Genomic DNA, 10702 nt, shown 5'->3' on the forward strand with positions numbered 1-10702 from the left:
TATTATTATTATTATTATTATTATTATTATTATTATTATTATTATTATTATTAAAATGAGCCATCAATATTGGTTTCACAGGCAAAGGTATGAGAAACATGTGGTCACTGAGTGAGGGATCCAATGTAGCTTTTGTATCTCCACTAATTTCTCCAAGCCCTCACCACCCTCATTTTTTTCTATTTTTTCAGGTCAAAATTGTCAGAAAACAGCCTTCACGCCCTTCCCCAAAGCAACAAGGAACACATCCAACAGTGATCAGGAATGAGATGACATCATTTCCAGTCACCCAAATTGATGGCTGCAATGACATATTGCAGCTCTTCAGAGGAGCCAAAATTCAAATGGTGCAGCCCTCAGGGTTCCAGAACATGCCCATCCCTGATCTAGCTTAATAATTTCAAACATCTTCATATGATGATAAAAGGGCGTCCAAGAGAGAGCTAACTGAGGTTTCCTCGGTCAAGAGCTCCACAGCTTGGGCACAGGAAAGATGTTCTCTGATTTTTGAAGGAGCACTAGGAGATCTTCTGAAAAGGACTTTAGTGTAAAGACAATGCTTCAGATATCCAAGCTCAAAGCCACAAACTCACTTTCATATTTGCTTCTACAGAGAATTACATGTTATGGCATAAGACAGTTTTAAAAACAAACACCAATGAACAGAATACAATTTGTATTTAAATTTTCATAAACTATGAAATTTTCATTCATAGGTCATTTCCCCTCCCACTACCAGATGTCAAATACTTATCTTAAAGTCAGATACCTAACAGTACCTACCTTCTGTCATTTCATCAAGTTCTATAAAGACACAGTCAGTCACTGTCAAGATGCAAAACTGGTCATCACTGGGTTCAAAGTCAGGAGTATTGAGAAGATTGTCAGCCACATCAATCACAACACTGGCTGTTGTTTCACACAGGCTTTTGGTCGAGAGCAGAGCAAACACATTGGACAATACATCATATTCTGGGTGCCCTGGCTTCTGTTTGGCCAGCAAAGGAAAGTATCTAAAAGTATCAAAACCAGGCAAGAGGATAGGAAATTAAAGAAACAGAATTACAGAAGGTTAAAAAACAACAGCAGCACTAGCTGAATTGTTATTACAAATAATGAACACTGATTTTCCATCCCTCTATGGATAGTTTTAAGAAACAAAGTGATTGTTCTTCACACTCTTATACTTTTAAGAATCACTATGTTTTACAATATATATTTTAAAAGAAAGTGTTCATACATAACAGAGGTGGGAGATACAGTATTTCCTGCACGTTTAAAATGAGACCCATGGAACTTGATAAATACTCTAGATTTTAATCAGAAAGTGCTATACAGTTGTGGCCTACAGACATCTGCCCTTTCTCTCATGTCATAGTTCTGGCAATTGTTTAGCAAAGCAAGGGGAGGGAGAACTGTTCAACTCCTTCCCCAGAATGATCTGTCAGGCACTAACACTGTTAGCACACACATGAGAGGTTACAAACTCCCTTCCCTGCCCCCTCCTCCTGGCATTTAGTGTTTCCTGAGTTATAGGATCCATGTTATTGTACCAATGCTAACTCAAACAGCACTACTTCTGTTCTATTAAACATTATTTATGTTTTCATTTATAAGCTGTCTTAGAGACTTTATGGTAAAAAATATAGGGAAAGGTTTTATCAGGTAAGTGATGAAACAATTTGGCTTACTTGTAAATTATTCTTTTGTGCTCATTAATCAATTATTCTTCCCTATAGTCAGTAAAACCTAACTCTACTAAAAGTGTAATTTATGCAGGAATGAAAGAATGTCACTGATCTGGGGGAGGGGGGGAAGGAAAAAACTTAACACATCCAAATTCAGCTGATTTGGAGAGCTAAGTAGGATCAGGGCAGGCTAATACTTGGATGAGAGATCACCAGGGAATACCAGGGATCTCCAGAAAGGGCTATAAAGGAATACTGGTTGAAATCCTGGCGAGCACCTGGGATTCAGAATTGACAATACTAAGCTAGATAGACTAATGGCCTGAATAAGTATGAAGCAGCTTTCTTTGTTCCTGAGATCACTAGCCAGAGAAAAATGAATTTTTACACTGTGGTTGACAGCTTTTGGTTCTCTAGACGATGCTGGATTGCAAAACCCAGCATCCCTAATCGACACAGCCAACTGCTGTCGAGCTTCTGGGAGACCACATGTTTCCCATCTTTTTTACACAAAAGATAAATTCCACGTTTTTCCTACTTATCAACAGCCTAGACTCTGGAGTACAGGCAAAACAGTACCCAATATAAACAAACAAATAATCCTGCCTCACTGTAGAACTGCAATATCTCCTACCAGTTACGTAGTAAAGTCGTTCAGCAGTTTTTGCTTCACTAAGAAGTAAGTAATTTACCTGGGGCTCTTGCTCCAGATGTGAATGATTTTAAATAAAAGAGTAGGAGAATACTGACTTTCAGAGGCCAGCCTAGTGATCTGAGAAAAGAAAACAGAGAAAAATAATAACAGGGTAAAATAGAGTATCTTGATACAGATGTTTACAACAGAAGAAGCATTAGAACAATCATAACTGATTTGTGAAATAACAATTCATTGTACTGACATCCCTCACAGCAAGACACCAAGAGCTATGCAGGGTTTCTGCTTCCATTAAAAGCAAGGAAAAGTCTCCTACTGATGAATACAACAAAGAATATTACCATTCAGAACTGTCTTAGAGATATCCTGATAATTTTAAGGGGCAATCTCCAACTGCCAGTAGCAGAAGCACAAAACACAGTAAGTCACAATGTGGCAGAAGCACAAAATTAAAAAACTGTATGTTGTCATATCCTAAACAGGAGACTTTTTTCTAGTCTAGTCTGAAATGGTAAAAATAATGGGTTGTTTGTTTGTTTGTATTACAGCTTTGGGAGATTTGACCAAAGAGTTACTGCATGGTAACTAGCTGAAAGCTTTCACAGCTATCATAAAGATCAAATCACTTAACGTTTCCTAGTGGCTCTGTCAACAAACTCATCTGCTACAGTATGGATTCTTCCACACTTCACTGGCAAGAAGTATAACAAAGGAGAGAACATGGGTGTCACTCAGTTTTGTAACCTTCACTTATCCTGACATATTAGTTATATCAAGTGGCATATTAGTTACATCAAAAAATTGATGTTGTTTATCAAAGGATAAAATCTACTTAACTTTTAATGTACTAGATTAAATTAAGATATTTCTGAGTAGTAGCTTGAGTGGATGTTGGTACACAATAAAGTTAAGTCATTTATTTCTCCTGAATTCTTTCTTCTGAAATCCAGATCTTCATCCCAGACCCTTACCTGAGGCCATACCACTGCATGAAAAACTGCATCAATCTCTTCCACACTGAAGCTGTATGTTTCAAAGTCAGAGAAAAAGTCTGCTATAAGTTTAAGTCCAAGTCGCCTCAAGTTTTTCAGTGGGTTGATAAATCTGAGCTGAATCTGTAAAACAAATAATTACATTCCAGGGGGTTTTTTCCATTTAAAGCAAAATGTTTGCTGAACAGCTATTTTTTATCCTTGCATTCTGCCTAAAATTTCATCGTCTAGTTACTGTATGAGTCCTGTCAACTGTATGCACTGTCCATGTGATAGTACCATATCTGTCAAGAACATTCAAAAGCTGCATTCCTCGGAAGGACTCTTTGAGTAAAGACATTTAAATATCAAACACTGTATGTATGTGTGAGTGTGTGTGTGTATATATACATACATACATATATGTACATACACACACACACACACACACACACACACAAGTGCTTTCCAGGCAAGCATTCTCTGAAGATGCCAGCCACAGATGCTGGCGAAACGTCAGGAAAAAACTCTTCTAGAACATGGCCATATAGCTCAAAAACCCCACAAAAAACTATGGATGCCTGCCATGAAAGCCTTCGACTCCACATCAAACACTGTGCCAGCAAAGAAAAGGGCTTAGCAACAACTATGATATGTTATTGATCTCTAAGCTAACTCTCTTAACAAAGATTGCTCCTAAAAAGAACATTAAATATTTTACTTTAAAGAAAAGTTTAAGATCCACTTGCTTAAGCCTGAAAGAAAACAGAGGTGTGTTGGGGGGAAAAACAGATTCTACTCCAAATTAAAAGATGTAAACCTGTAACTATAAAATGTAGAAATTTAACACAGATGAGAATATTAGTCTGTAATCCATGACTAAATGTATTGAATGTATTTCTCCACATTCCTTGAACAGCCTTTATCTCCTCACTAGATAATGAACTGTTAAATTAAGTTTAACAAATGGCAATGCTGAAAGATATTTTGTGCTGGCAAGAGTTACTCAATTACAGCTTTTCATCTAAGAGTTACTGAATAAACAAAAACACTTAACTTGGACATAAGTAACACTGCTGCCAAAACACTTTCAATCTAAATGTATGCGTACCCACGAAAAGTAAAACCTGCACTTGAATCTCACACCATTACTTTTCTGGAATTGCTCATTTCACACATAGTGAATATTGCTACAGCAGTGAGGGGCAATGTAATGTAATGGTTAAAATGTGACAATACAGGAGACTCAGGTTGAAATTCCTACATTTTCAAGATGGCAAGTGGCAGACTTTGGGTCAGTCACTATCTCAGCCCAACCTACATCAAAGCATTACTGTTAGAATAGAGCAGAAGGGCGAAATATGTATGCCACTGTTAATTCCTTGGCTGATGGACTGGATAAAAATGGAATTTAGACTATCCCATTAAACTTGCTTGCCAATTTACTGTTGTATGGTATTAAAACAGCACGATAATCTTAACATGAAAATCCCTCCAAGGAGAAGATTATAGCAGGGCAATATAGGACAGTGTTTTGCTATGTTAATGCCAGACTCATAAAGGATAATTAAAACAGGGGTTGTGAAAGTATTTCACTTAGGTGACGAGCTGGATAGTAATTACAGCATCAATAAAGTCTCCTGAAACTATTTGGAAGTTTGTTGATAAAACAGTGAATAGAAACATTTTACAAACTCTTCCAGTTTGAAAAGGAAAACAGTAAATCTACAAAATTAAATTCTATATTGGCTGTAAACTTCATTTTTTAAAGTCCAAGACCTGAACCTCAGTGTTTAATATTTGTAACTATATTGTAAAAATACATTTTTTAAATTAAAGATATTTGCCTCTAAAAATAACACTTGTGCAAAACTGCAAAACTGAAGTAAAGAATACTAAATAATAATAATACTGTATTAGGTCCCATACTGCGAGAAAAATAACTACCTAATATTTATAAATAAATAAATAAATTTAAACATTCATTTAGTTGATCAGCTTGAACAGGTACCAGAATTATATTTCTATATAATAAAAAACACTTGAAGACTTTCATACAAAGAGATTAATTAAAGGCTGCTTCAAGATTCATTTTACATTTTTCCCCCCAATTCTATTTAAGTCACAGAGTAGAGGAAGAGGGGAATGCAAAAAGAACAAACAGCAACACCACTGACCTTTTCTCTTTGTTGAAGAATGTGGGACACTGTGGCTGTCATGCAAAGTAAAATCTGCAAAATCTCAGGCAGGTACTGGTTGATAAGATGCCCCATATTTTTCAGTACTACTTCCAAGCTATTGAAAAGGCTATGCTGGCGACCAAGAGGCAGGACTTGGGATAAGTCCAGTTCCTCCACTGCTTGGACCACAGCAGAATGACAATGTCCTTCCAGAAGAAGAGAAAAAGATGGGGAGGGGATACATGAACAGAAGTATTATTTCTTGGTAATGACTCTAATGAGTGCAGATGCTCTTCAGTATTGAGTAGATAGTACTCTAGATGGATTTTTTGTCCCCCTAAGACCCTTAAATTAGCAAATGGCTATTGCAGCTGAAGCCTAACCTACAATTTTCAAAATCAAATTTTAAGGAAGTTTTAAAAACTTACAAGAAAAGCAACAAAAGAAACATAAGATTTGGAATACAAAACATTTGCTGAATCTGCACTGCAGAAACAATGTAGTTTGAAACCTCTGTATTGGTGGGGTTTGGGTTCTGAACCCCACTTCACAGATACTAATTGCAGAACCTCAAGTCCCATTATTGGTGAATAGATGCTGATGTGCATATGGTCATGTTGGCGTGCACACACTGCCATTGATGGTAATGGGGCGAGGCCATCCATACGTTTACATGTGAGAAAGACACAATGAAAATGGTGATCTCATTTTCAAGTAACAATTCATAGGATTGCAATGTAAGAGGAAATACAGCTTTTATATCTTCAAGGGCTCTCAAATAAGGAACCAGTGTTCCCTACTGTTACTTCATATTAAGGAAGAGTTAGAGGGATATGAAGGCATAGCTCAGCCATCTGAAAGCTGCATTTTCAGTTCCTGCCATCTCCAGTTTCTTTCATTTAACAGTGCTAGGAAACCCAAAGAATCTGTGAACTAGATGGATCATTGGTTCATTTCAGTATGAGGTAGTTCCATATAGGGAGAAAGGCAGGTACTGTACAGATATCAATTAAAGTGAAGATCAAAATATACTACAGCACAATTGAAAGCAAGAAAACAGTTGTTCCTCCCCACCATCTTATCCTAAGTTTCTCCTCTGCTTCATTGTCACTGTCAGGGATGTGTGCTTATATCACATTAACACAGACTCGACCTAGAACAAATTATTGCATCATCTCTTAACAGGTTCAGCTAACTAGCAATATCATTCAGGAAAATATAAATTACAAAGAACTCAAGCAGGTCATTCTATTCCCCCACCAGCACCAGCTTTCCAACTGACTATTAATCATTGGCTACTATAGTTAATCCTCCCTGAAGAAAGTCATACCACTGTGGAAGGAGGAACCCTACAAACTTTTATTATTTATTGATCTATTCTTATATTTATTTGTATCTCATCTTTATCCTAAAACTGGGACTCAAAGCAGTTTATAATCTAAACTGGCACGTTGAAGAAGTTACGATAAAGGCCAATTCTAGCCAAGAAAAAGGCATCACAACCTATGTATGGGTTAATGCCTTTTACTGCCAGATGTGGCAAGGGTCATGCATCTAAAGAATCTCCTGCTGGATCCCTGGATCCTTCATTTCCAAGCCAAGAAAAAAAGAAAAGGAGAAAAGAAGATCTCCAGAGAAGGGGAAAATGGGTTTGCCATCCTGGGGTGGGTCTAGATAGCTCCTTCTCCTTAGCTAGAATGGATCTTCATGGTAGCTTCTCCTAAGTGCCACTCTCAGCCAGCTCCTTCTCCACTGGCTGAGAAAGAACAATACAGCTTAGAACATGCAAAAAAGTGAACATTAAAATAAAACAAAAACTATTCACAGTATTAAAACAATTCAAACATAGAAATAATAATAATAAAATACAATTAAAACAATAAAAATATATTTAAAATAGTTCAGTTTACTTCCTTCCCCTTGTTATGAATCTGTTTGCATCAACCTAGGCAGTATCTTCTAGTCAAATTCACTCCTAGAATTTGTACCTTTACTGAAGTGCTTCACCGGCTCAAAAAGAAGATCCAGGAACATTCTAATTTCTTCAGGAAGTGACCCAGCAAGAAACCGCAAAACAATGGCCATACGGGTCCCAGCAGCAGACTTTCCTTGCGTTTTACTTCCAGTTTTGTTTCTCATCCGTCCATACAGAATCCTTTCAATACCAATAAGAAAATTATTACATTCACTGTTCAGACACTACATAAAGAGAGATCCTGGTCTACTGGTCTTGTCAACTTATATTAAGAACAACTGCACAGACACAGTAAATGTATCCAACTTACCACAAAGCACAGTCATAATTGTGCACCCAAATACTAGCAGGCACATGAATTCTGACATTTCTTTCCTGAAGATCTACCAAAAACTATGTAGACCTGGTTTCTAAGATAATATTTATCTAATTTCCTCACCTCATTAAAACAGGTATAAGTTCTGGTCGGTGTATTGTTTTTACTATAGTGCTTTCTTCAGAAATGCTGAAATGAACTATTTCTTCCTTAAAGGTCTTGTCTTCCAGTAGCCGTTTTAAGTTCTCCCTAAGTATATAAGAAAATGTTAAGAAAAAGATATGATATTTTGAGAACCATGATTCTAAAATGCATTCGTTATTACAAGGCCACTGATCCTAAAAGCTAATGATGCTTAGACAAAGAAAACGTGAACCTTGAACATCACACATTTGCACTCAAGCACCTTTATTTGTTCCAGCCATGAAACAGTTCTCCCATATAATGATTAATGCAAAACAAACAGTCAAACCATGACTTATTTCTTACCTGTATGGCAGTAAGTGTGGATGCTTGTAAGTCATGATACAGTCAAGAGCTATTTTTTGTACATTCTGGTCTTGATGGCTCAGCAGCTGAAGAATGTTTTATAAGAAACAAAATCCATACGAAAGCATAAATGTATCAGTCTGTCTTGTATTAACAATGTAAATCCTCTTTTAATACAACTAGTGTTCTATTTGACATCAATCCACAGAACAGGGCTGGGAATCACATGGCCCTCTAGAAGTTGTTGAACTATAACTCTCATCAGCCCTAGCCAGCATAGCTTGTGATGAGGAATACTGGTAGTTGCATTTCAATATTAATGCCCATCTCTGCCACAGAACAGCTAACTACTATATACATTGAGAGGATTTACAACAGTGAGCTCTTCTTCCATTGATATACAGTCGGCCCTCTGTATCCATGAATTTAACTATCCATGGCTTTAATTTTTTTTTAATTCCAAAAAGCAAACCTTGTTTTTGACATTTTATGTAAGGGACCACTTTACCATGCCATAGTATATAATGAGACCTGAGCGTCCATGGATGTTGGTACCCACAGAGGTTCTAGAACCAAACCCCAGAGGGCCCAAATTCTGGAACCAAATCCCAAGGGTCTGGTGTATATCCCTTCTCTAGACAGATAGAGAAAATAACTTCTAAGAATCATCTTTCCATTTCAGTTAATATAGTCCAAAACAAAACCACCTCACATAGGTTTTTATTTCCCTGTCAATAATAAAACAAACTCTAATAGCCCCAAAGGACTCAAATCCTCTTTGTCTCTTTGGTCTTCCTTTCTCCAGAGGAACACAGAACAGAAAAGAGAGAAGCAAACTGTCTGCAGTTGTTTCTTCATAATTATATATAATTCCCTATCAACATACCCTCTGTCTGAGAAAGGAAGAGCTAGGGAGTGGTGCAGGTCAATCAGCCTATACTTCCATAACACTGTACTGGCTAATTACTCCAAAATCTAACATATATCCTTTACATATACAGACAGACTGATGATATAAACACCAAGAGCTCTCTCAAGTCATTTTCAGTCTTTGCAAGGCAGTCATTATACAAACATAAATAAAACATTTAACATGCTCAGAAATTTTACCTGAGTGTATAGTTCCTTCAACTGTGGTTCTAAATACAATGCTCGTGGATTTGAAAATTGAGCAAATACTAGCAAATGGGCAATGAGTTGTCTGAAAAATAAAATGGAACAAAATAAATCAATGTAGAATAGAATACAACTTTTGGGAATGCTAAAAAGAGGTAAATATACTGAAGCACTTTTTATGTACAAAAAATTTATGTGCTGAAGTTAATTCAAATAGGATTAGCTGAACAGGTTGCATCACTTGGTAGTACATCTTGAATTGGAACATATGAGGCAAGAAGTTGTAAATGGTCATTCCAATGACAGAAGAAAGCCCAGCTGCTCACAATCTGCTGACTCAGAATCCTTCCTGCAGCTTAAGTTCCCCCTTATTGTTCCACTGTGACTGAAAGGAGGATTTCAGAAGTGTTTAGATCTATTAAAGACTGTATCATTTCATCACAACTTGTACAAACTGTGCTCACCCCATTAACTGTGGTTAGCATAAATAATCAAATACTTTATGCAGTTGCTTTGTTTCCACTAACCACAGTTGATTTATGATCACCTGCAATTATTAAATTGTTGCTTTGTCTTCTAAGTGATATAAAGTGTGAAAACAGACACTGTAAAAAATCCAAGATATGATGGGAGAATAAGAACTACAGGACAAAATGACATTCAGAAGAGATTCTATTCAATGTTTGTGCAACATGTTTTCTTTTATTGCAATTAGGCCACACGTACTTTGCTGCAGCTCTTCTCGACTTCTTTACTGGCATCTCTTCAGTCACTGGTTTGTCAGAAACCTGTTTCTCTCCTTCACTGACATCTTTCTCATCCTCTTGCACAGATAGATTCATATCCTCAGAGATATCCTCTTTCACATTACCATCAGTGCTTTTCTTCCTAAGATCTTGCACTGGAGCTACTAATGAATCTGCAGGATAATATTCATTGCTGTAAAACAAACAAAAAGGGTAAGGGGAAAAAAACCTATAACTACTGCCATCTGTTTCTGGTTGGACTTCCTGCCTATCACTTTTCCTTTTCCAGTCCACCCAAATGCCTCAGCAAAATGATCTTTCATGTTATTATACTATACCCTGTAATTTCCATTAGTGCCTACTTCCTTGTTATTATATAAACTAGGCTCAAGCTATTCCTGATATAAAATCCTGACTTTTAGCTCCCTTTATTGCCTCCCTCTTATTAATCAAAGCAAATTTTAGAAACCTTTATTTTGAACTGTCATCCCATACCTTCCTCTGTGACTTCTCTCAAGATGATCTCTCACACGTAGAACAATCTACCACACCCTATTTTGCCACCT

General features: G+C 36.8%; 1 protein-coding gene across 3 annotated transcripts in view; it reads right to left on the reverse strand.

Moving 5' to 3' along the window:
* The window catches only part of UTP20 (UTP20 small subunit processome component), an 83663-nt gene that overhangs the window by 38943 nt on the left and 34018 nt on the right, over nucleotides 1-10702 (reverse strand). For all 3 annotated transcript variants that reach the window (XM_042470518.1, XM_042470519.1, XM_042470520.1), the window contains 9 exons: nucleotides 10117-10329; nucleotides 9385-9475; nucleotides 8275-8360; nucleotides 7909-8034; nucleotides 7483-7649; nucleotides 5492-5700; nucleotides 3315-3458; nucleotides 2381-2460; nucleotides 784-1013 (listed from right to left, as the gene is read on the reverse strand). In XM_042470518.1, the coding sequence (XP_042326452.1) occupies nucleotides 784-1013; nucleotides 2381-2460; nucleotides 3315-3458; nucleotides 5492-5700; nucleotides 7483-7649; nucleotides 7909-8034; nucleotides 8275-8360; nucleotides 9385-9475; nucleotides 10117-10329 (1346 nt within the window). The remainder of the gene's footprint in view (nucleotides 1-783; nucleotides 1014-2380; nucleotides 2461-3314; nucleotides 3459-5491; nucleotides 5701-7482; nucleotides 7650-7908; nucleotides 8035-8274; nucleotides 8361-9384; nucleotides 9476-10116; nucleotides 10330-10702) is intronic.

This window comes from Sceloporus undulatus, chromosome 5 (genome assembly GCF_019175285.1).
Source record: "Sceloporus undulatus isolate JIND9_A2432 ecotype Alabama chromosome 5, SceUnd_v1.1, whole genome shotgun sequence".
In the NCBI taxonomy this organism is placed as follows: domain Eukaryota; kingdom Metazoa; phylum Chordata; class Lepidosauria; order Squamata; family Phrynosomatidae; genus Sceloporus; species Sceloporus undulatus.